The sequence below is a fragment of the Zosterops lateralis genome (genome assembly GCF_965231275.1).
Source record: "Zosterops lateralis genome assembly, chromosome: 1".
In the NCBI taxonomy this organism is placed as follows: domain Eukaryota; kingdom Metazoa; phylum Chordata; class Aves; order Passeriformes; family Zosteropidae; genus Zosterops; species Zosterops lateralis.
In genome coordinates, this window is record NC_139762.1 from 75,701,545 (window position 1) to 75,724,778 (window position 23,234).

The 23,234-nt window shown below is 37.2% G+C and overlaps 1 protein-coding gene across 2 annotated transcripts in view; it reads left to right on the top strand.

The window, feature by feature from the left end:
- Positions 1-23,234, top strand: part of CDH12 (cadherin 12) — a gene marked incomplete at both ends in the record, with an annotated part of 155,738 nt that overhangs the window by 91,206 nt on the left and 41,298 nt on the right. For both annotated transcript variants that reach the window (XM_083864680.1, XM_083864681.1), the window contains one exon: positions 16,297-16,484. In XM_083864680.1, the coding sequence (XP_083720806.1) occupies positions 16,297-16,484 (188 nt within the window). The remainder of the gene's footprint in view (positions 1-16,296; positions 16,485-23,234) is intronic.

Sequence of the window (23,234 nt, forward strand, 5' to 3'; positions counted from 1 at the left end):
CCTATTTTTCTCATGGCCAAAATGAATTTTGCAATTTTTCCTATTCTTTAACAAAGGCTCTAACATTCCAATACTGTGACTCACTTCTCACCACTTTTTCTCAACCAGTCATTTAAAACTCTTCCTTTCAGTCTTTTTACTCTGATTATGCATGGTGAGTTCAAACTATACAACTATGAATGTCCTTATCTTCAAGTTTCATTTGCTAGCCTAAATTTCAATCCTAAGACTTCTTTACTTTGTCAGACCTCCCATGGTATCTCCTTTAATTTAATGACATGCTGTCAAAGCACTTGTGGGATGCTTCAAACCTGATCAATAAGCCAATCATCCCAGAGGGTGTCTTTGTACCATCATTCCTACTGTCCCCATCCTCAGTGCTTGTTAAACTGCACACAATTGCAGTCTGCTCCTTCCTTTCAGCTGGAATGTCTGCTCTTGGAAGGGTACCCTGGGTACAACAGGAAATAACGTAACTGTTTGGAGACTGAAAACTCAGTACATTGGCAAGCTTCATGTGCCCAGTGCTCACACCCATTCTAATTTTCAGTATATTTTACTCCCTTCGTTGTTAGGGGCTTTAGTTTTTCATATTTTATTTCATGCTTTCATCTACTGTGGTGGTGCAAAAAGTTTTACATAATGTCACATGTTTTTCATGAAACAGAAATCATGGAATTATATCATCCTCTTTGAAGAAAATAGCCTCCAGGTCTCATTTAATGCATGAATTGCAGTTATGACATCTTTGCCCAATTGTTACTCTGTAGAAGCAAAAAAAAATCACACACAAGAGACCAAGCTTGTCTTGTACTTTGTGTGCTAGTAAAGTTGAAAACCTTTTCTTACTATTACATCAAATGTCACAAAAGACAAATTACAGCAGTGACTCTCATAAAAACAGAAGAGAATAAGATTGGAGGTTTGTGTTGATATTGAGAATAACAAACACTTAATATGGCTTGCAAGCTAAATGTCATTGTGGGGACTCCAGTGTACTGGTCAAGCCTTTTACTTTTTTGAATGTGTTACAGGCAACAGTCTTGATCAGTGGGAATTTACTTAGCCAGCCCTGTTTGGTTAAGCAGTATGTGAGATGATATGTAATGTGCCTGAAATTCACAGAGACACAAAGCTAATTACAGCTAAACAAAAAATATAAGAGAGAAAAAGTGGAGTATAAATTATATGTCGAACATAGCAGCTGTATTTTTCTTTTCTTTTTTTTTTTTTTTTTAATTTTTTTTCCTTGAAAGCATTGCAATTATTCAGAGTAATTACCTGCCAGGAAATGGAGTTTGCCATTTGCTTGACTACCATAGCTAAAAGGATACTTGTGTAGAATTTTATTTTATGTGAAAATAAGTCTTTAAAATCTGGCCGCCTGTGTAGGTGCCAAGTTCAGGCCTGGCAAGAGGTCAGGGCCCCTAAGTGTTGCTGGAATTGAGACCTGCAGTATCCCATTGCTTGCCATTGGTCAACAAAGCCAGGAAATGCAGATTGAAAAAGAGGACTAAAGGTGCCTTAACAAAAACTCTTGCAGGGTTAATGTTTTTGCATCACATAACCAACATAACCAGGACCATTTTGCAAAGGACTTATGCCAAAGAAGCCATGCTATACATCACCCAATCAAATGAAACAATATTAAATTTCACAGGATAAAGCTTAATTTTTTTTCCTGAACTTAGTAAAGCTGGAGGAAAAAAAAAAAAAAAGGTTTCACAGCAGAAGTAAGAGAACATATATTATTAATATTTAGAAGGAGCTACATTGATAAATAATACATTACAAGCTTGCAAAAAAAAAAAAAAAAAAAGTATCGTGAAACACCTTCATCTCGTTGAGGGTCCTTTAAGGAGACAGTCAGGTTTGGATGGGTTATCAGCATCCAGTGATGAAAAAACACTGACTATCCTGCTGAACATGGAATTTTTTATTTAGAACCTGTGCTTTTGAACTTATTCAGTGGGGACCTCCCACCTTGCATGTCTCCTAGTAATGAGGAATGTAACAAAGAGGAAACCTCTGAACATATATTTCTGTCAGAGTTGTTTGACCTGCAGGTATCTATTGGCCCACATTTCAGAAAATTGACACTTCAGTTTGAAAATGGATATTTTTTTTAAAGTTAGTAGGAAAAAACTAATCTGAATGATTTTATTAGTAAAAATTTATTTCCAGAAGTGTTTTCCGTCTTCTCTGGATCTTCATTGTTACAGCAGCTTTCTGCATTGCTGTGCATTTCATTGTTAAAGATACACTTTTTTTGTAAATATTAAAATAAATATTTCATACCAAAGTTTGATTTTTACCAAAACAAGAGACAGAAACTAAGGCAAAAAGCTAAAAACCTGAAAAGCTAAGTACTTTTCCTATCGTAACAACAATGTTCAAGCAATTGAACAAAAATTTGGTATAAGACAGCAGTGCCTTTGAGCAGAAGAGTGGACAAAAGCTGTGTATGCATCTTGGTTCAGAAGGGGACTGATGGCCTGTCTCTCTCAGCTACTTATGAAAATGATAGCTAGCTAAGTAAAGATATATTTCAGCACATCATTCCTGAAAGCTAATGGTCTAACCTTTAACTCATCAAGCAGTGGACCAGTCTGAGCAAGCTGCCAGGACAGCAGTGGCTCGTTTCCAATTCTTAAAATAAGCTTCAAGAAAAAAATGGATGGGTTATATTTACTTTAATATTTAAATGACAAAAGCTGTATAATTACTTGGTATAAATTATGCTTTATGGAATCAAACCAATTAAGTGAAGTGCTGGATTAATATTTTGTAAGTTTTTTATGCTTCAGTTTCCCAGTCTCTTTCTTTTGTTCACTGCTGACAGAGTGAGTGTGAATGCATTTTAGAGAAATAAAGCCTTATATGCTGAGCAATAAAAGCAAACGTGAATCATTTTAGTCAAAGGAATAGTATGTCTTTTTATTTTAATATGACATAAATATACTTTCAGAGAATAAGGCCCTGACATGGAAGAAATGCAGTTGAATTGTATAATTTATACAGTTTTTATTCTGATATTAGAAAATAAAAGACTATTTCAAGTGTCTTATGAAGTCAGCAATAAGTTCAGTTTGTTTTTAAGGTGTATATTTTTTAAGGTGACACCTCCTGAATTTGCTTTTTTGAAGTCAGAAAAACTATTTGGATAAAACTATATTTTATCACACCATTTCCAGCTAACAGAAGTCAATTTTGTGAATGATTAAAAGCTTTTTCTAATAGAAGAGAAATTAATTAAGGTTTGAACCCGATACTTGAATTTTGTCTACTTGAGCATGTCTTAGCTATAAAAAAATGCATCTTTGATGGTCAGAAACCATTATCTCAGGGCTGCTTTGCAACCACATTTAAAATATTCAAACAGCTGTAGAGCAAGGCCTAGACATCACAAGGGCTTTTTTTTTTTTTTTTTTTTTTTTTTTCTTTTTTTTTTTTTTTTTTTTTCTTTTTCCTGTCATTGGTCTTTCCAAAGGCATCTCAGTGAAATCCATCAAAATAGTTTGCAAATTTCCAGAAATGCTAATATGATTGGAAACAGAAACACAACACAACTATTCCTCTTTCTGGCAGTGACACCTTAAATAATGCAAGGTCAAAGGATCATTCCCATGACCTTGCACATCAGCCACACTGTAGGAGTTTGCAGGTAATTGAATTTGGATTTCACCAGTGGCCAGTAGAGTGCATTCCACAGAATATATTAAATCCTCTGTTGGAGACAGCAGAGGAAACAATAATCTTAGAGAGAAAAGTTCATGAAATAGACAATTCAGAAACAAACAGGAAAATATCTTTCATTTATGGATTTTCAAGAATTTCAGTGTAAGTGAAAAAGACATTTGCAAACACAAACTCACCCTTTATTCTGTTAGTTAGATAACCTTGGCATGCCCTTTGAATTATCTATTAACTGCAGGATGTATTATATAGGCATATTATGTATTAGATATTAGGAATAGCCTTTGTATATTATTACTCCTTAGATTGCATCTGTTTTGTGTGATCATTTATTGGTTTGCAGCTTATTTTAATAAGCATACTGTCAAGTACTACAATCTGTAGAAATATTTAAAAAGAAAGAACAACCAAGTGCTGAATGAGGAATAGCCTGCCTATACATACCTATGCATACACATTTTGTAGATTGAAAAATTTTAATTAATATATTATTGGAAGCTTAGTTCATCACAGAAATTGCACATGCATTAATTATCCTAAGTTTTACTACATTAAAGCTGGTCAATTTTTAACTCAGTTAAATAAATGTGGCTGATTCCATTCAAGTGGCTTTGAAAAAGTCTAGCTCAGATTATATTGAAAGCTTGGTTCAGAAGCGGAGTGCAAGCAACAGATCTTCTGGTCCATGAGAGAGAATGGAAAATATTTTAATCCACTGCTTTGGATGAGTGGCTTATGAGAGACAATGGTATCTACTTTTAAAGATTTCAGAAGAATGCAACACAAATCCCACCCAGTAACGCATTAGAAATCTAAAGGAAAAGATCATGTGATTAATAAATTATTCTGTTCACTAATCTAAAACATTTAAATAATGAAAGCAGAGATTTGATTTAAAAATAAGTGAGGAAGATTCATTCCCTCCTTACTTGGACAATTTAGATTCAGAAAACTTGTCTTTAGGTAGAAAATTTACTCAGGATTAAGGTTCAGATCTGCCTAATTAAGCATTTTAACAAGTCTTCACGAGATTTTTTCTGGAAGTTGTTCTACTCCCTGTAATTCAGATATGGAAGTATAGCTTCTCTTGGCATTTCTGTTAAAAGTTGTGCTTTAAATACAGCACTTGCATCAGAATGAAAATGAGTCTATCTTTCATTGATTAAAGAATTTGCCTGGCAGACAATATGCCCTAATTCAGTTCCAGCAACTAATTACTTATGTTATAGCAATTGGGAAATACCTGCACAGGACAGGTGGACAGATTCATTGAGACTAGCCTGCAGGCAGAGATTAGTTGTGAGACTGAGCCAGAACTTGCTTTGAATCAGAAAAGGAGGGAAGGTCAAATCCTGATTTCTTCATCTTTAATTTTTTAACCTCTATGCCATAAAAGGAAAAAAGCACCAGCTTGGTCTTGTAAACCAAGACTAAACAAAAACTACATTGTTTGATGTCAAAAAATCTTATGCAAGTCTGATTTTCATTTACTTGTAAATTTTGATTAAATTAAAATTTCATTTTTGAGTTAAACACGTGCTTTAACCAACCATTTTAAACAGTGATGAAAAATAGGAGTACAAAGGCTCCAGAAATGGGCTCATGCAATTGCAAGCCAATCACAAAAACAGCACCCGTTTTGGATTGCAATACCTTTTACTCACTACTATTTTAGCATCAGTAAAACTACAGTCAAATCAGTACAGTAATAAATACCTGCTGAACAGTGTTTGCACAGGGCTCTCACAGGAATCCGAGGAGAACCAAGGGTAGCTCCTCTTTATTCTGGGTTCCTTCCAAGTCTCACACCTCTGTACTATTTGAATTTCTTTCTCACCTGTCTCATTCTCCTTTGGCATCTCTTTCTTCCTCATCCTGTATATCCTTATTTTCAACATGCATTCTTGTTTTCACTCTCCTGTGAGAGACACATACTTGTCCTTGATCTCATTTTAATTGTGTAACTAGACTGCGGCCATCTCCTCCTTCAACTCCACAAGTAGAGTTTTTTTCTTTCCCAATGGTAGCACTGTGAAAAGAGCTTGTACTTTGCTGAACAACTTCCAGCTCTGAGTTTCTCCATATTTTGCTATACTGAAATCATGAGTCTTCACCATCCCATACACTTTACATCTGCATCTTACTTGTTTAGGCCACTACCCTGTCGTGGAGCTCAGTGACCCTTGCCTGTTGTATCTATTTCACTCATTTGAGTTACACATTTGACAAGTAGTCATAAAAAGTCCCTGTATTTTTCTTTTCCCTGCACCGCCATTTAATCAGTGAAATGATAGACATTTTTACATAGACTAAAAGGAGAAATATAATAGCTCATTATTGCTTTTCAAAGCAAAAGAAGAACATGAGAATATCTGGGAAAGTTCCTGAGGATTTACGTTGTCTGTACTGTTAGTCTTAGAACAGTCCAGGGCACAGTTTTGACCAACACCTAGTAAAGCTTTTTCATAGAAATTCAGGGCATTTGGAGAAATTAGTACAGATCAGGAACTATTTTCTGCAGTCACTTTCCATGAAATTGACCTATTTTGGTGTGGGTAAAAGAATTTAATAACATGGAATTAGGCCATTTATATTGTCTGGCTTCTGGGTCACAGACTGTGGCTGGTACATGAAATTTCTTTGAGCTTATGCTTTGCAATCCAGGCCATGCAGCCCTCTTTGGGTCACAGTACCCCACAGTTAAGTAGCATTCTATCATTATTTGTGTGAGCCCAACATAAAGGAGTTAAAATTGAACCTCTATGAAAATTTCTACTTACATTTATACCCACTTTCTCCTTATTTTTTCTATTTTCTTTCTCTTATTTTTTTCTAATTTCTTTCCATATCAGAATTCTTCATGCACTTTCAGTAAAAACTGATTTTCCCTCCAAGGTGCACGTAATCTTAGTAAAAATTCCCTGGAAACGTCTTCTCTTTTTTGCAGCTGTCATTGTTGCATGTTCTTAATCATAAAGCATCTTGAAGAGTGAGTCATTCAGACTGAATAACTAAATTCCCAGCCACAGCATACTAATTGGAAGAAAACTGAGAAATAAACTGGAGGGGGAGATATTAAATTACCACAGATTCTCAAAACACTAAATGTTTAGAAAATTCTTTGTCTGCTGCACATATACTGTTTTTTAACTCTCTTGAGAATGCTTAAGTAGCAAAGGTTATCTGAGGACTGTTTGGAGTACATATTGAATAAAACAAAAAACCTGTTTGAAGGTTCAAACTGAGAGAGACTGAATCCTCACCTGCAAAGCAGATCATAAGCCCAAATATAGCTATTTCTTTATACTACTCTATAGCCAATGAAAAATATAGGCAATTTCTCACTGGCTGAAATGCAACGCTCTGATTGCAGTGTAAACAATAGTTCAAGAAATGTGAATGAGCACAATAGTAGTTAGAAGTTAAATATCATCTATTTGTCATAACATTCTGTTGTTAATTCATTTCCTTCCTATCATCATCTCTAAGTGGTAATTGATCATTAACCGAAAGATTAGGTAAATTGTTTTTAAACACTATAATTATCATCATAGTAGATTAATATCATTAATAATGGTACTTTACATCTGCTACTTTATGTAGAGAAGGTGCAAATAAATAAATTCAACAACCTTTTGGAGGAATCAGGTCATTCGTTCCACTACAATGTGTTTTCTGTGGGGAGTGATGGAGAAATTATTCACTCAAAACACAGAGAGTATTTAGATTGGATGCATGAAATTACTCTCAGTAACCTTGGTATGTCTTAAAAGCCCCATGCATCTCCGCCTACTCTGATATTTAAAAGTAGCTAAGGCTACAGATTTAACAGCATGGGATTGCCTTGCAATGCTTTGAGAATTGGTTCTAAAGTGACTCACTGACAACAATGTCACTTGCTGTGTCACTATCAGTTCTGGCAGCATCTGCCATTTTCCCTGAGGTCTTCCATCCAAGTAAGAAATCAACATATATTTTCTGCATCTAACCATGGTGAGCTTACTCTCTGAAAATTTAGAGACTACAGGGCAACATAAAGTGAAACAGACCATATGTAATTATCTAATTATAATCACAATAGTTTAGGCTCATGTTTTTCAAAAATATCTAAGAACTGCAGTTGCATTCAGATTTTCAGCAGTGCTCCAGTCTTTGTAAAAGCATTAAATGGGATGCCCAAGTTCTTACAACAGTTCACATGTTCCTAATGACAGCAGTAGGAGCTGAGCTGAAGATACCAAGCAGTTTGCAATTGTCTTCTGTGAGTCCAAAATACATCTTTAGTATATTTGCATAGGAATAGCTATAAAAATATAAAGAAAAAGAAAATAACAGAAATATTCTAGAGTATATCTTTTAAGTTTTGTCTTGAATTCATGACAATATTTTATTCTTGGTGGCTTCTATGGAAAATTTGTTGAATTTGTAAATGCGATAGCCTAGTGCTTACAAGAGGAGGACCTGTACTTAAGCACTCACTACTTTTGCATTTCATTGAAAAATGAGAAATATTTATGGAGAGCTTACTTTAAACACTTACGTTATAAAATATAAACCTCACTTGTAATAAGTTGAGCATACTTACTATAAAGTATAAGAGAATACAAATGTAAAATATGCAATTGCTATCATATTGTATCACTATTTTCTTATTTATATCACACACTAAATCACAAGCATTCAAGGAAACTCTATACGGTAAACCAAAACTTAAAACAAAGTATAGTAAGCTATTATGAACTTATACTTGATGATTTCACAAATTCATCTTTCAAAATGATAATTTTTGGCCTCAGCCTGTGTCTGCATGGGGAAGAAAAGTAATACGGGAGTTTAGGGAAAAAAAATTGCATGAAGTGTATCCAGTGAGTATGCAAGAATAAAGTCTTCACAAAGAGTTTTTTGGGTAATACAAATCTTTAGCATGCTTTGTTTAGGTGATTTTAGGGATACAACTGAAGTGTGACTTGAAGGACTTAAGAGAGGAACGTAATTTCCTTAGTCGATGGAGAGAAAAATTATTCGTCCAATACAGATGATTTAGAGCACCTGGCTTAGGTCCTAAAGTAAATGGTTTAACCATATTCTTAAGAGTGAATGAATTGTAGTAAAAGTTGTGTTATTATATCTTGTGCCAGAGTGATAAAGAAAATATGAAAAGGCTCCGGCAAGATATTTAAGAAGCAGGGATGTTAAGCAGAGCATTACAAACTCTATGTCCCATCCTTGAAAATGTACTTTTTATCATGTTAATGTTTCACATGTATCTTTCAATTTAAATTTTATAGAGGGAATAAGTGTATTGATTTACTTCATGGGGACGGTGTGATCACCGGAATATTACCAACCTACCTACCTGATAAATGTCAATTACATGCTGCCTGGGATTCTGAAAAAGAAAAGACATCTTCTCCTGAAAACTTTTTTTCTGTCTGTAAGACATGCTACACCTTGATAATTCTTTATAACCACTATGTAATTTACATAAAAAACAATTGATTCAAGCTTTTAGACTATACACATGAAAAATTATTTCTCTCATTGGATTATTTTGTTTGGTAGTAATTTCTAATTAGTAAACTGGATATTAGCAGAACAATTCTTCATTGGTTATGATATATAATGGAACTGATCATATGCAACTGGTTTTCCACAGAAGCCCTCACAGTTATAGAAAGCTACACTGCCTAACACATGAATGCATTGGCAAAGTCAGATTTTTCACAACAAGAAGTGATAAAGGATCTTTCATATACAACAATATCATCAGGATTAAAGCAGTTACTCAGGAACTTGATTAGTTCTCCTCACTCTTGGAATATAGAAAACTCCCTGTTGTCTGGAAGAAACTCTTTTTTATAAAGTTGAGGAATTTCAAGAATGGAACATTTTCTTCCCTGCTTGGTAAAATTATGCTACCACATGAAGATGATTTAAGACCTTCAAAGAAGATAAGTATTAGAATCACAGAATCACTAAGTTGGAAGAGACCTTCAAGATCATCAAGTCCAACCCATGCCCTAACACTTCAACTAAACCATGGCACTGAATGCCACACCCAGTCTTTCTTTAAACATATTCAGGGATGGTGACTCCACCACTTCCCTGGGCAGACCATTCCACTACTTTATCACACTTTCCATAAAAAAACTTTTTCTTAACATCCAGCCTAAATTTCCCTTGGTGAAGCTTGAGACACTGTCCTCTCATTCTGTTTGTTGCTGCCTGGAGAAAGAGACCAACCCCCACCTGACTACAACCACTCTTCAAGAAGTTGAAGAGAGTGATAAGGTCACCTCTGAGTGTCCTTTTCTCCAGGCTAAACAACCCCAGCTCCCTCAGTCGTTCTTCATATGGCTTGTGTTCCAAGCCTCACCAGCCTCGTTGCCTCCTCTGGATGTGCTCAAGCATCTCAACGTCCTTCCCAAACTGAGGGCCCAGAACTGGACACAGCAGTCAAGGTGTGGCCTCCCAGTGCTGAGTACAGGGGAAGAATGACCTCCCTGCTCCTGCTGGACACACCATTCCTGATACAGGCCAGGATGCCATTGGCCCTCTTGGCCACCTGGGCACACTGCTGGCTCATGTTCAGCTGCTGACCAGAACCCCCAGGTCCTTTTCCTCCTGGGCACTGTCCAGCCACACTGTCCCCTATAGCATTTCAGGGGGTTATTGTGGCCAAAATAAAGGACTCAGCACTCAGACTTATTAAACTTCAGCCAGCTAGTGGTGGAGTGATTAAAAGATGACTCTAGGGAGCATGGTGAACAGGAGTGGGCAAACAGGAGCGTGGCACGTCTCTGAGGGTGTGGCACAGCAGTTTGCTCAGTAGTTTGTGCAGGCAGAGATGCAGGCTTCCTCCTGCTAGGGTTTTTTTTGTTGTTGTTGTGATTTTGCTGGTTGGTTAGTTTGGGTTTGTTTTTTTTTTTTTGTTAGTAATGGTTTTTACACGATCAAAAGCCACAGTTAGCAAAAGTGTGTAGCCAAATAGAACTCTCCAAGAAGGATACATCCGTCCAGACCCCTTCCTGTGCAGAGTGTTTGAGTATTGGGACACATATCTGAGTGTGTGTGGCTCCAAACAACTGCTTCTATAATTATTTGTACATTATGTTGTTAAACCCTCTGTTGCAACAAGTATTCTGTATGCAACAACCATCACACACTGGAGGCAAAAGCTGTGGGCTTGACTATCTTGAGATAACAAAAATTAACTGGTATTTCCCATTTCCTGAACCCTTGTTCCAACAAGGGAGATATTAATGTCTGTGGAACTATTCTCTAACATGCAATGGGGAGGTTTATTTTTAGAAAGCTAAATTATTCCACCTTATCAGTAGAAAAAAAACACCCAGCAAATGGTTATACTGAATATTTCAGTATACAAAAATTACACTAGTATAATGAACACCATTTTCCCTTTAGGTAGGTGGAAGGACGATGGCCTCAAAAACACAGTCTGCTAGCTCACTCCAGGGGATGATAGAGTTCTGGCTCAGGAACTGCCAGCTCTGGGGAAGCTCCGTCATGTGAATTATCCTAAACTAGGGAAAGATCAAACTCAAAATGGTTTTAGGTTTCTGCTCATTTTCCCTTGAAGTACTGGTGACCCTTGGACATCCACAATCTCTGCAGCATTGGCAGATGCATTTTCCTTCATCTCCTTGGTGTGGACTTCAGAATCCACAGAAGAGAACCAGAAATTTTTAAGCATGGATATGTTACATCTAATGAGGCCCTTACTCAGAGCAATGAGCAGAAGGAAGGAAGACTGGAAGGAGTCTTTCCATAACTGAAGATTTACAGGCCCATCCTGGATCATGCATGACCCGCATCAGGCATATGATGACAAAGCCTGGCTTCTTTTCCCCACACAATGTCCCAGCCCCTCTGCAGGGTGTGGAGCCACATCTAGGAAAGGCATAAATGCATCTCACTGCTGTGTTAAATCACATCTTCTTTTAAGAGCATATGCATCAGATGCTGCTATTTATTAGGCTGATTAGTCGTAACTGATGTAGCAGATTTGACATATTGAGTATATGCTTATATATTTATATTATCCTTTCCCTTGCCTATTACACTGTAGTTAAAAGAACATTGGGGATATATGAACTGTTGTCTTATGACTCTTGCTAAACAGACATAAGTCATTGCCTTTACAACTCAGGTCAAGATAAAAATTAAAATGCCTTGGTAATTTAAGATAATGAGAATATTACAGTACGCTCTTGGCTTGAGTTTTGTTGTCTGTTTGTTTGTTTGTTTTTCCTGAGGAAACGTTAAAGATTTAGAAGAATGAGAGATAAATTCTTTTATTTCAATGTTTTTGCCTTTAAGACCATGCTATTGTGATCCACTGTAATGCAATACTTTGGCAACTGCCAGAAAGCTGAAAAAAGGGCAGACAAAGAAAATTCAGGAGAGGATAATCTTACAAAGTACAAGTATGGTGGCAGATTAGAAAAATTGTTTGAATAACATTTACAGCTGTTTGATTGAAGGCCATTATGCATTTAGCGTAAATCCTTTGATGCTAACCTGGGTTATTTCTTAATGGTTGTTCAGCTGATAAGAAGTAATGATGGTTTTCGTGTGCTATTCCTGTCGTACCTGAAAAGCTTTTTGGTAAATGATGATGTAAACTTCAAGTGTGGAAAACCAACAACAAAAAAAAGCCTCTTCATAAGCTAAAAAAAAAAAAAAAAAAAAGCACCTAACCTCTTTATGAGTAGAAATCAAACCCCAGAACAGCTTTTGAGCCTTAAAAACTAAAACTAATCTAATCACGTCAGAGGAACTGTAAATGCGTGCTGTATTTCAGTCAATATGACTGATTACCTGTCACTTACTCAGCTCTGATTTCTTCCCACTGTGCACTTTTGCACATCTTTGCTTTAGAAACTCAGAGGCAGTGTGTATGAATTGTTAGCTCACCTTTGCCTCATTTTCCTGAATGATTTTGGGGCTAAGTAATTAACCCTGTCAGTTATTTCAGCTTAAAAGCTTCAGCGGCATCATCACTCATTTATTTTTATCATCCTCACTGATGCTGCTCAACATGAAACAAAAAGTCCTGACCAAGCAATATTTATTGCTACCAGCTTTCCTATACATGAAAATATCCTGACTTGCATGTAATATATGCAACTAAAATCAGGAAAGGGGGGAGCTAGTTGCAGTGCCCAGTTTTGTACTGCAGTTTGAGGAAAATGAGGGCTTTCTCCTTTGGTACATCCCAAAAGACAGGAGCAAACTTATAAAACACATTTTAAAGAGATCTATGCAAGTAGAAGAAAGGTTTTTGTTGGCAGAGAAGTCACATCAACAAAATTTGACAGAACTGTTTGAGCAACGTAACCAGCTGCTGCGTAAGTTTGTCTGAGGTGCCTATTCCATCTTTCCTGGAAGCTGAAGAGAGCAAGGTTTTCAGGACCTTTGGGAGTAAAAGGCTATTACTCATGCCTCTTTCAATATATCTCTATAGCAAATGGAGGTAGTGGTGTATACAGGCAAAATGGATAATAAAAAATGAATAATGCTAAACTGTCACAGCAAGTCCATAGCAAGAAGTAATGTCTGCTGGAAACAGAAAAATAAAAGTCTACAAAACTGTCTTTCTATCTCATATGATGTACAGCATATATTGATAATTTCAAATGTCCTCCCTACAAAGACTGAGCCCGTCTGAGATCAAGGAGCATTTGGACAACCCTCTCAGGCACATGGTGTGGTTCTCAGAGTGTCCTGTGCAAGGTTAGGAGTTGCAGTCTATGTGCCTGGATGGGTCCCTTGCAGCTCAACATATTCTATGATTCTAGGATTCTATTATTCGAGGGAGAGGAGGAAAGGAATGAGGGTTTCATACTATATATTATATTCCATTGAAGTTTTTCTGCGAGCTGGCAACAATATATATCATTTGTTTTCATTTATTATATTCTGAAAGTAAGTTGTCACAGTAGAACAGTTAACAGCTTCCATATGCTGTGAAGATAATATTACAGGAGGGCAATGGCACTGTAATTACATACTACATCTTCAGAAATCTGACTCTTGCAGGATTGAAGATTGTTTCAGCATTTCAAATTAGTCTGGATGACCAAATCTTTATCGCTGTTGAATTTCTGCAAATGATGAAATACCAAGTCATTGAAAATAACTGATAAAAGCCTAAACAATCAGAAATTAGTAATTTAGTCTTTCTTTGACTTTGTCTAAGTCCCATACACTTTTCAGCCAGATACAATATTTTATAGGGAATTGTTTGTTTTAATGAATCTGAGTGATCTTCAGATCACTAAAAATAGATCTGTTTGTCAGAGATGGAAAAATCTATGATCGTGTGCTCTTACATTTTGTTTTCACTAAAACTATGGATGTAAACAGCAAATGTAAACAGCAATGATTTCTGTTATCAGATACAAGTGCCTGTAAAAGATCTGGACATCAGGGCTAGGATTATGTTGTGGAAACTCAGTATGACACTGAAGTGTAGGCAAAAGCCTCTTTGATCTCTTTTCAGCATAACTTGCATAGCAGAGACCCAGTAATACACATTTGTAAATGACATTAAATAATAAGAGGATTTGTGATTGTGTCATGAATATCATGTTAAAATTTTATTCTTTACTCAGGATCACTTAAGTACAACTAAGAAATAGCTGAGACTATCTTGTCATGACACCATTTTGTGTCACAATAATCTTTTCCTGCTGTTAGAACAACACTAAGAAGTACAGCTTCCTTTATTATGCTCCCTTGGAAAGAAAAGTAGTGAAATGATAATTGCTCAGACTTTAGTAGCTCAGTCAAAGGGTAATACAAACCTATACACTGTGATGTCCAGAAATGAATGCTGGTACAAGCTGACTAACAGCTAACAAAAAAGGCAAATTTTGTTTTGTAGTATACTTTGCATACTGACAGGCAGAAGGGGAAAGCAAACAGAAGAAATTTTTTTTGGAGGCAATTATATAGGTACCATAGCCCAAAAGATTTACTTACAAAAGGGTGGGCATGTTCCTGATCCAGCGGTGCTAATGTCATTTTTTTTGTCACCTGAAAATATTTTGCCTGCGTTGTCAGGCAATAAAGACAGGGAACAGCATCTGCTGTTTAATTCAGCGGCTGAATGTGAAAGTCAACTATCCCACTGTTACATAACATACAGCTTCTCAGAGCCTCGTTTTATGATGTGTGGCTGGAGCACTGTGGGGTGGAAATCTCTGAGACATCCCCCTAATGTGTCTCCCAATAGTCACAGTTGGCTGTCCTGCTATGCTATTGAAAAAGGGATGCAAATTTCCTCCTATCTGTCACAGGTAGCAGAACCAAGCAGGCCATTGCTGATGTTTTCTGAAGGGGCTGCTCTGTGACAGCCATGGAACACTGACACAGGAAAACAAAATTAACCCAGGGAAATAAAATGATGGGGCTCGCTTTGTTGAGAGACAGGATGAAGTGAATCAAACATCCTGGGCTCAAAACCAGCTCCAGAAGTTGCTGGCAGTTTGACAGCAGAGGCTGCTACATGAAGTGTGCTCTGCCTGCCCACTGTAAATACTGGTTATGGAGGTGTTCACTGGCAGCTGAGAAAAGTAACAGCTCCAGTGAGAGGTGCAGCCAAACAAGGAATACAGGCACTTCAGGAGCAGTGAAATAAGGCAGAGCACCATGTTACAAGCCCAGGCCTGCTGCTACTGCTGTTGCTAAACTCAAGGCTGCCTCAAAACTCTTAGGACGTTTTTGTTTAGCTCTATTAAATATTATGTCTAGCATTTTCCAACATAGCTGTTCCCCTGAATGAAACTATTTTCTTCTTACATGCCAGTTACAACACTTATATTTTTTTAAAGTGAGCTTTTTTTTTTTTTTTTTTTTTTTTTTTTTTTAATAACTTGTAGTAAATAATCTGAAAGCAAAAGGGTTCTAAACTATAAATTGTTTAGCTCTGAAATTTTAGTAAGAGCACCCTCTGGTGGCTTATGTGTGAACAACACTAGATATTGCAAAAGGAGTTGTATCTAGTATACTGATTTTTAAAGGAATGGGTGGAAATTTTTTCCAAGGAATTTTTCCTTTCAACCAATTTGAAAGTCATAAATATATTTTGTAAAAAAAAAACCCCAAAAACAAACAAACCATCAACAACCCCGCAAAAAAAATCCAACCAACCAACCAACCAACCAAAAAAAACCCAAAAAACTCCCAAAACCAACCAAACAACAACAAAAAAGAAAAAATAAAGTGAAAAAAAAAAAAAGAAAAAGGAAGACGTGGTATCTATAGGTATAATTTAATTCAACAGAGGGTCAATCACATATGAAAAATTAAAGATAGAAATATAGATAGATATCTTGAGATATAGGTGCTAAGGCCTTTACAATTGCAACGGACAAAATCTAGAATATAGAGGAAGTCAGTAGATAAAACTGAAATATATTTTTAAAACCTTTGTTGGTTTCATATCCTAATTTTAATTAGATTATGTAAGGGCTTTTTAAATTTTATTTTGTACAGGCTCCATGATTTTAATCAGAAACACCTGTGTTAATTACCAAGAAATCCCAAGAATGACTGTCTACCACTTTGTCACAGGTATCTTCCATTTAAAAGTACCTGAGACCTCTCACGTTGGTTCTGCTATTGGACGGATCCGAGCTGTGGACCCTGATTTTGGGAAAAATGCAGAAATCGAGTACAACATAGTTCCAGGAGATGGAGGAAACTTGTTTGACATCACGACAGATGAGTACACCCAGGAAGGAGTCATTAAACTGAAAAAGGTATGTGGCACTGATGGGTGGATGTGCCTACGACTCAAGTGGTAAACTAGGTAAGGGAATGAAACATTTTGCAATTTTATTTCATAAGTAGCACACAGTAGTAGTGCTATGTAAATAGTTTATATCTCTATCTGAATACATGGTTGTGATCTTAATTTTAAAAGGCATTGCAGTTTAGTCTTTCATTTCACATACAATCAGGTATGATATTTCACAAATAATGTCATGGTGAAGAAGTAATTCTAGTCTCTGTCTGGAGCATACCTAAAACCATACATAAAACATTTTAGTTCAGAGCATGGAATGAAAGAGTTATATTTTTTTGTTAGATAAAATGTAATAAATTTTGACTTATAAACATTTTATTTTGAAAATTTTGACTTTATGTTTGCTATTTTAATAATGGATATTGTAAAGTACTATGGTGAACATAGCTTTTATTCAGGGTAGAAGAGTTCCAAGTCGTTGCAAATATCCATGTCCTTCTTCTAATCTTGCAACTGTGTACCAAGTAGCTGGTTATCAGCTCATGCAGGGAAATGCACTACATCTCATTGATGTTGCTTTAGCGGTGTGGGGGTGCTGAAATGGTATCATAGGTTTCTTAGTTGTAGGTTTGATGTGATTTGGACTTTAACCCTAGCCAGGCAAAGTTCTTATCTTGGAGGGTTCTTATCAGAAGTTCATAAGAGTTACTAAGGCAACCTAATCCTCTGCCCTGGGTTTCGATCATCCTATTGTATTTTCCCCCATCCCATTGTATTCTCCCCCACATGTCCACCATCCCCCAGGCCCCAAAACCTTCAGGAGAGGTGTCTGACAGTGATTGGTGGGTCTCCCAGGACCACATCCCAAATTCACCTGATTTGTTAATGTTGTGTATTGCATTTTGACCTTACCCACCTGGCTTTGTTTCATTGGTCTTGTAACTTGTGTCCGCCCCCAAGATTTTGGGGGAAGAAAAACCCCCTGCAAGACAGGCCGGAGGTCACTCCCCAGAGGCACAGGCCTGGAACCAGGGGCTGCCCCTGAGTTACCCGAATAAAACCTTTCTCCCTGAGCCTGGAGTGTCCCCTCTTTCGAACCACGGCCGAGACAGCCAAGGCAAAAGCACTGCGGAGCCAAAGACCCACGCAAGGGTACTGTTGGGCGTATCAGAGCTAGCAGGGTGGCCCAGCCGACGCTGAGCTGACCTGAGAGACAGATACGCGAAGCAACATAGCACACTAGAGTAAGTTCAAGATTACTGAATTAGTGAATTCCAATTTCATGGAAATGATGTATTTCATTTAGAATTTAGTGATTAAAGCACTCAGTAGGAGAAATCAAAAACAGAGAGTGTCACATTTTAACCAGTTATTATGTTCTGAGCCAAGCATTTATGTATATGATCAACTTGTTCAGTAGAAAGAAATCTGAACCACAAGTCATTGTGGAAGGAACAGTTATGTGTTATAGGCTAGTAGGTGTAAATTTTGTAAGAAACCAAACTATTAGTTGAACATTATACAAGGGTCTAGGAAAGAAAGAATTCTGGGCATGCATATTACAATACGCTTTAGGAAAAGTGAAGCTTTAATTCTAAGAAAATTTAGAATGTATGTGCTTAACTTCCCTTGGCTCTGACCATGGATCTATATTTGTGTTATATTCATTCTAATAATGGAAGTGCTGACTTCAACCTCCTGACCTGGGAAATGGTAAATTATCCATGGGTGCATTAAAGGACAAGATGATGTCAAGACACTGACTCTTTTGCTGGTTTTAATGACATAAAATGGAAACCACTGTACTCACAGGAAGTAATTTGTCAATGAGACAAAAACTCTTTGACCTCTTCACACCCCCCTTCTTTTCTGACTAAAGGGTTGAGTGTTCTGTTTCCTCCTAATGGGAATATGTAGGCTTTGTTTCATTTTTAAAAACCCTTCTGGTCACCTTTTTCCCTCCATGCAGATGACTCAAAAATGGATCCATCTGGAGCTGTCAGGCTGAGCAGCTGCATATGCACTGCCAGTCAGAAATTGCAGTAAGGACCCATTAAAAAATTAGTATTTGATCATCAGAAGCAGGTTTTTGATAGAATTCAGTTCTTCTTGCAAAGGTTCTAAGCCTCCTCTGTCCTTCTTGTTTTTATATACAATAATAGAATTTTCCATACTTGTGGTTAAGGGTAGGTATTACCCACTGCTGGTTGTCCAGTTTGGCAGTGATGATGTTGATAAGAAGGGTGCCAGGGTAATTAAAAAGGACTGCAAGGCTCTGGGTGGATTGGTTGATAGGACAGGAGTGCAGGCAGCATTCTGCTCAGTTCCTTCAGCAGCAGAGATGAATGATGAAAGGAACAGGCAAACTCATATTACCAATGAGTGGTTTAAGGGCTACTGCCATTAGCACAATTTTGAGTTTTTTGATCATGGCACAACTTTTACAGCACCAGGACTGCTAGAATTGGATGGGCTCCATCTGTCTAACAAGGGCAAAAGGATTCCAGCCCATGAGTTGGCAGGGCTGATTGAGAGACCTTAAAACTAGTTTTGAAGGGCAAAGGGGAAGAAACTAGGCTCTCCAGAGATGAGACTAAGTTTGTTAAACCAGAGTCAAGGGTGAAATCGGCCCAGCTGAAGTGCATGCACATTAATGTACCCAGCATGGGCAACAGACAAGAAGACCTGGAAACTAGGGTACAGAAGGAGAGCTATGACACAGTAGCCATCACAGAAACATGATGGGATGACTGGGGTGCTACCATGGATGGTCACAGGCTTTTCGAAGGGGTGGGTGAGGAAGGAGAGGTGGTGAGTGGCTCCGTACATTGCAGAATGTATGCAGAAAGAAAATTAGAGACATGAAAGAAAAAAAATAAAAATGATACAGCCACTTCTATATCCAGAGGCTTTAGAGTTGGCCATTGTATTTAGTCTTTCCAGCAATAAGACAGGGCATAATCTGAAGTAAGGAACTTTTACAACAGCAGAATTTTGTTCAGTGTTTGCTAATGTAAATGATAGATCTCTGTCACTGAATATGGGAGAAAAACTGTAGTCCTAATCCCTTCCTAATCTTCAACACAGTGTGAGGGGATAGTGAGAGAATGTGAAGACCAGGCAATACCAGCTTTGTTCTATACAGTGTATGGAAAGAAGATAAAATGAACACACAGGGCCCTCAGTAAAATATGCCTTTATACTGACCCTACAGTTTGTCTTTCACAAAAATTTCTCAGGAAAAAGATCCCTTTCACAAAACTTCAGATCATCCAGGTGTTTTAATCATCTAAATCCATCCACTTAGGGTTTTTTACTAGATCCCAGGTTAAAAAAGAGCAATATGAATTCTTGAAGATATTGTCCACTCAGTTGTCTTTTTATACCTTCACACTTGTAGTAATGTAATTGTGTTGCAGTTCATGGGTTGCAGTTTTCAGATTATGGAAGTGCTGGATACTCACAATTCTATAGACACCTATTAAAATGCATGCTACTTGTGCAGTACAAGCTTACAGTAGCACTATTCATTTGCCTGCAGAGAAGCAATTTTACATTGCAAGATGTTTAAAACACTGATTTGACCTTGTGGGATTATGCAAATATTTAAGTATGTATTGAAGTCTTTTTTAAAATGAAAGTGAGTGAATGAATAAGACTGACACGTTCAATTAAGAAGTATAAATAATAAACAGTGAAAGCCATTAATATAAAATGCTGCATGCTTTAAAAACAAGTTTGTGCTTTCTTCTCTTTATAGCATATTCTGGTGCTGTAAGTGCTGCACTAATTCAGTCCTGAGCCACTTCAAAACCGTTTATAAAATTTGCTTTTATTTTCCCTGAAAAAAATTCTTGCAGCCAGAAACTGCCCATAACTGCACAAATGCTTTTTTGGCCTGCTGTTATGCAGAAAAACATGGAGAGATTTCTATATGAAAATTGATAAAAAAATGAAGCCTTCCTGGACTACTTTTATTTTCGGTGGAAAATACATTTGATAAGAAAAAATTGCACAATCTAAACTGTTTCTTTTAGCACACTAAGTGTGTTGACGGATGCAGAAGGCCATTTTCTGCCTCAGGGATGCTAAATGGGTAAGAATAGCTACAGCTGGTCAAGTTGCAGATTTTAAATCATCCGTTTTGGTTGCTTATTTGTTTTTGTGCTGTGATCCTATATAAGTCTGATTACTACTACTCTTGTGCTAATTACATATATTAAAAATGAAACAGCTTTTCTTATATTCTGCTAAATAAATCATCCAAATGCCATCTAGCACCACTGTGTGGTTAGTACTGTAATTTTTTTTTCTCTCAAAATAAAAAATAAAGGAAAATAGTGTCCCTAAAAAAACAGGGGAAATCTTGGCTTAAGGGTACTACTGTATACAGTTCTCTGTAAGAATCAGAAATATTACTGTTTTAGGAATATAATTCCTCCCTTGTCTGGTGTTCTTTAATACAGTGTTTATTGCATTTAGTATTTAGATAGAATCTTCTATCATACCTTAATCTTCAGCAAACTACAGTGGTTATAAGCCATAACAAACTTGGTGACAGAAGGGGCCATCTCCTTCATGCCAAAGCATAGTGGCCTCAGATGTGTCATTCCCAGGCAAGAGAGTGATTTTGAAATCTTTAATGACCAGGCACAACAGTAAAGGAAAATAGAAGGTACCAACCTTCCCTGAAAAGTTGTCACTAAATTTATTAAACCAAGGATGAGTGTATACCATAAGCCCATTTTGTGCAGAAGCCTTTTAATTGGCTCAGCATGTGCTAATCCAGAAACTGAGTAGGGTTCAGGCACTGAACTTGTTCTACTTTAAAACATCACTTTACTAATCTGTGCAGTGTTTCATTAAAACCTTGGAAAACAACTGTTTCTAGGCTTCACCTAGAAGCCCTGTTGTGATCCTACACTGCTCCACTTTACTGGGTGAACTTCTCCACACCATTCAGTGGGAGCTCAGGGGACAACCACATCTTGTTTTTTGTAAGTTATGCACCACTACTAAAACTAACTGATCAGATGACAAAACTGTGTCCCTGAAATCCCATCATGTCACAGCATTGCACAATGAGAAACAGTCACTTTAGTGATGATAAAATAGAAGAAACTGGGGGACAGTGAACAGAACCAGAAGGTGCAGAAAAGTATTAGGAATGTGTGCTTCTTTTTAACCTCAGGAGACACTTTTTAGAAGCCTTTAAGTGCAGTTAGCAAGTAGTGCTTTGACTGCTGGCTAAGCTCAGTTATGTTGCCCATGGGACAGCCCATGTATGTAGCTCTGGGATGTTTCTGTAATGTAAGAGCAGTTTGAGAACACCTGTACCACACAAGAGTGAGCATGAGGCAGACTTCCGATGTCCTTCAGTGAGAACCACATAAAAACTACTCCTTGCTTTACTGCCAAAACTCTACAGATTCCCCATCACACCCCATCCCATCCATTCTTTCTCCAAAAGCAGGGAATTTCCTCTGCAAGTGTGAGCACAGACACTGTCTGCCTGTTATCATAACTCATGAGTTTGTGGCAGCAGGAGTAGTGGTTGTGCATTTTGGGGAGGAGGAGCAGGTGATATTAAGCCCTGCAGTACAGGCAGAAAAACACGAGCTGTGTGCAGATACAATCACAAAGAACAAGGAAGAAGAGATGTTCAGTCTTTGTGGATAGAGCTGTTTGGTTTGGATTTCCCTTGGAACAGGAAAAGACACCTTCAGAAATGGATGAGATGCTTGAGAGCACTAAACAACTGAACCCCTGACACTTGACAGCTTCTCCCTTTCTCCAGATACAGAACAGATATATATTTTGCTCACTTCCCATCAAATCTTGAAATACTCACTACAGATAACATTTTTTACTATGCATTCTCAACTCTAAGTAATGAATGCCCCTGGTTGATCAAGAGCTTACTTCACTAAACCTGCTCTATAATACCACTTATTTCCTTATGCTATTTAGAATCTAATGCAGAAATCCAGTACTGAAACTTAACCACTCATACGGAAACTGTGTCAATGAAATAAGCAAATTGTCTTATGCCAATATTTCACAAAATGCATGGGTGCTCAACCCATTTGAAAGGGAAAGTTTTTCTGATTTTTGAGACCAGCACATCAGACTCAGAGCTATTCTGGAATTGCACAATGCTAGTATGAATTCAAGTCTAAGTTATTATACACTGCCGGTCAACCCAGTCCTACTATCCATAAGTATCCATATGTCCTGGGGCATAAAATCTCATCCCAGTATATAGCTTTTCCATCATTGTAGGTGAAAGCCTCTATCAGAAACAATACTCATGTATTTTTTATGTGTGGATAAAAAGCAGAAATTTCTGGAGTTTCTAGTCCTGCCTCTTTGTGAAGCAGAACAAACTGACAGGGTAATTCTTTTTCCACCCTTGTTGTGCTTATCATTAGAACTCATTATATCTTGCAGACCATTTTTTTTCTTTCAATTTTTAATTTTCTCTCATTCCCACTATCTAATATAAAATTTTTGATATGGATGCATCTATATAGCAGCATTTCTTAACTTCTGCCTTGAATGTGGAAAACAGTAATATCTAAAAAGATGTTTATATTTAATACAGAGCTGGTTTTGTGCTGTCCTAGTCACACTAAATAAGTCCATTCATGGTACTTACAGAGTTGCAAGGTAAAGTGATTTGTGAGTATGTATTTGATTTGGGGATTTGTAGAATGGCTTTACTGAGCACAGGTGTGTATTTGCTGATAGCACTTTACTAGGC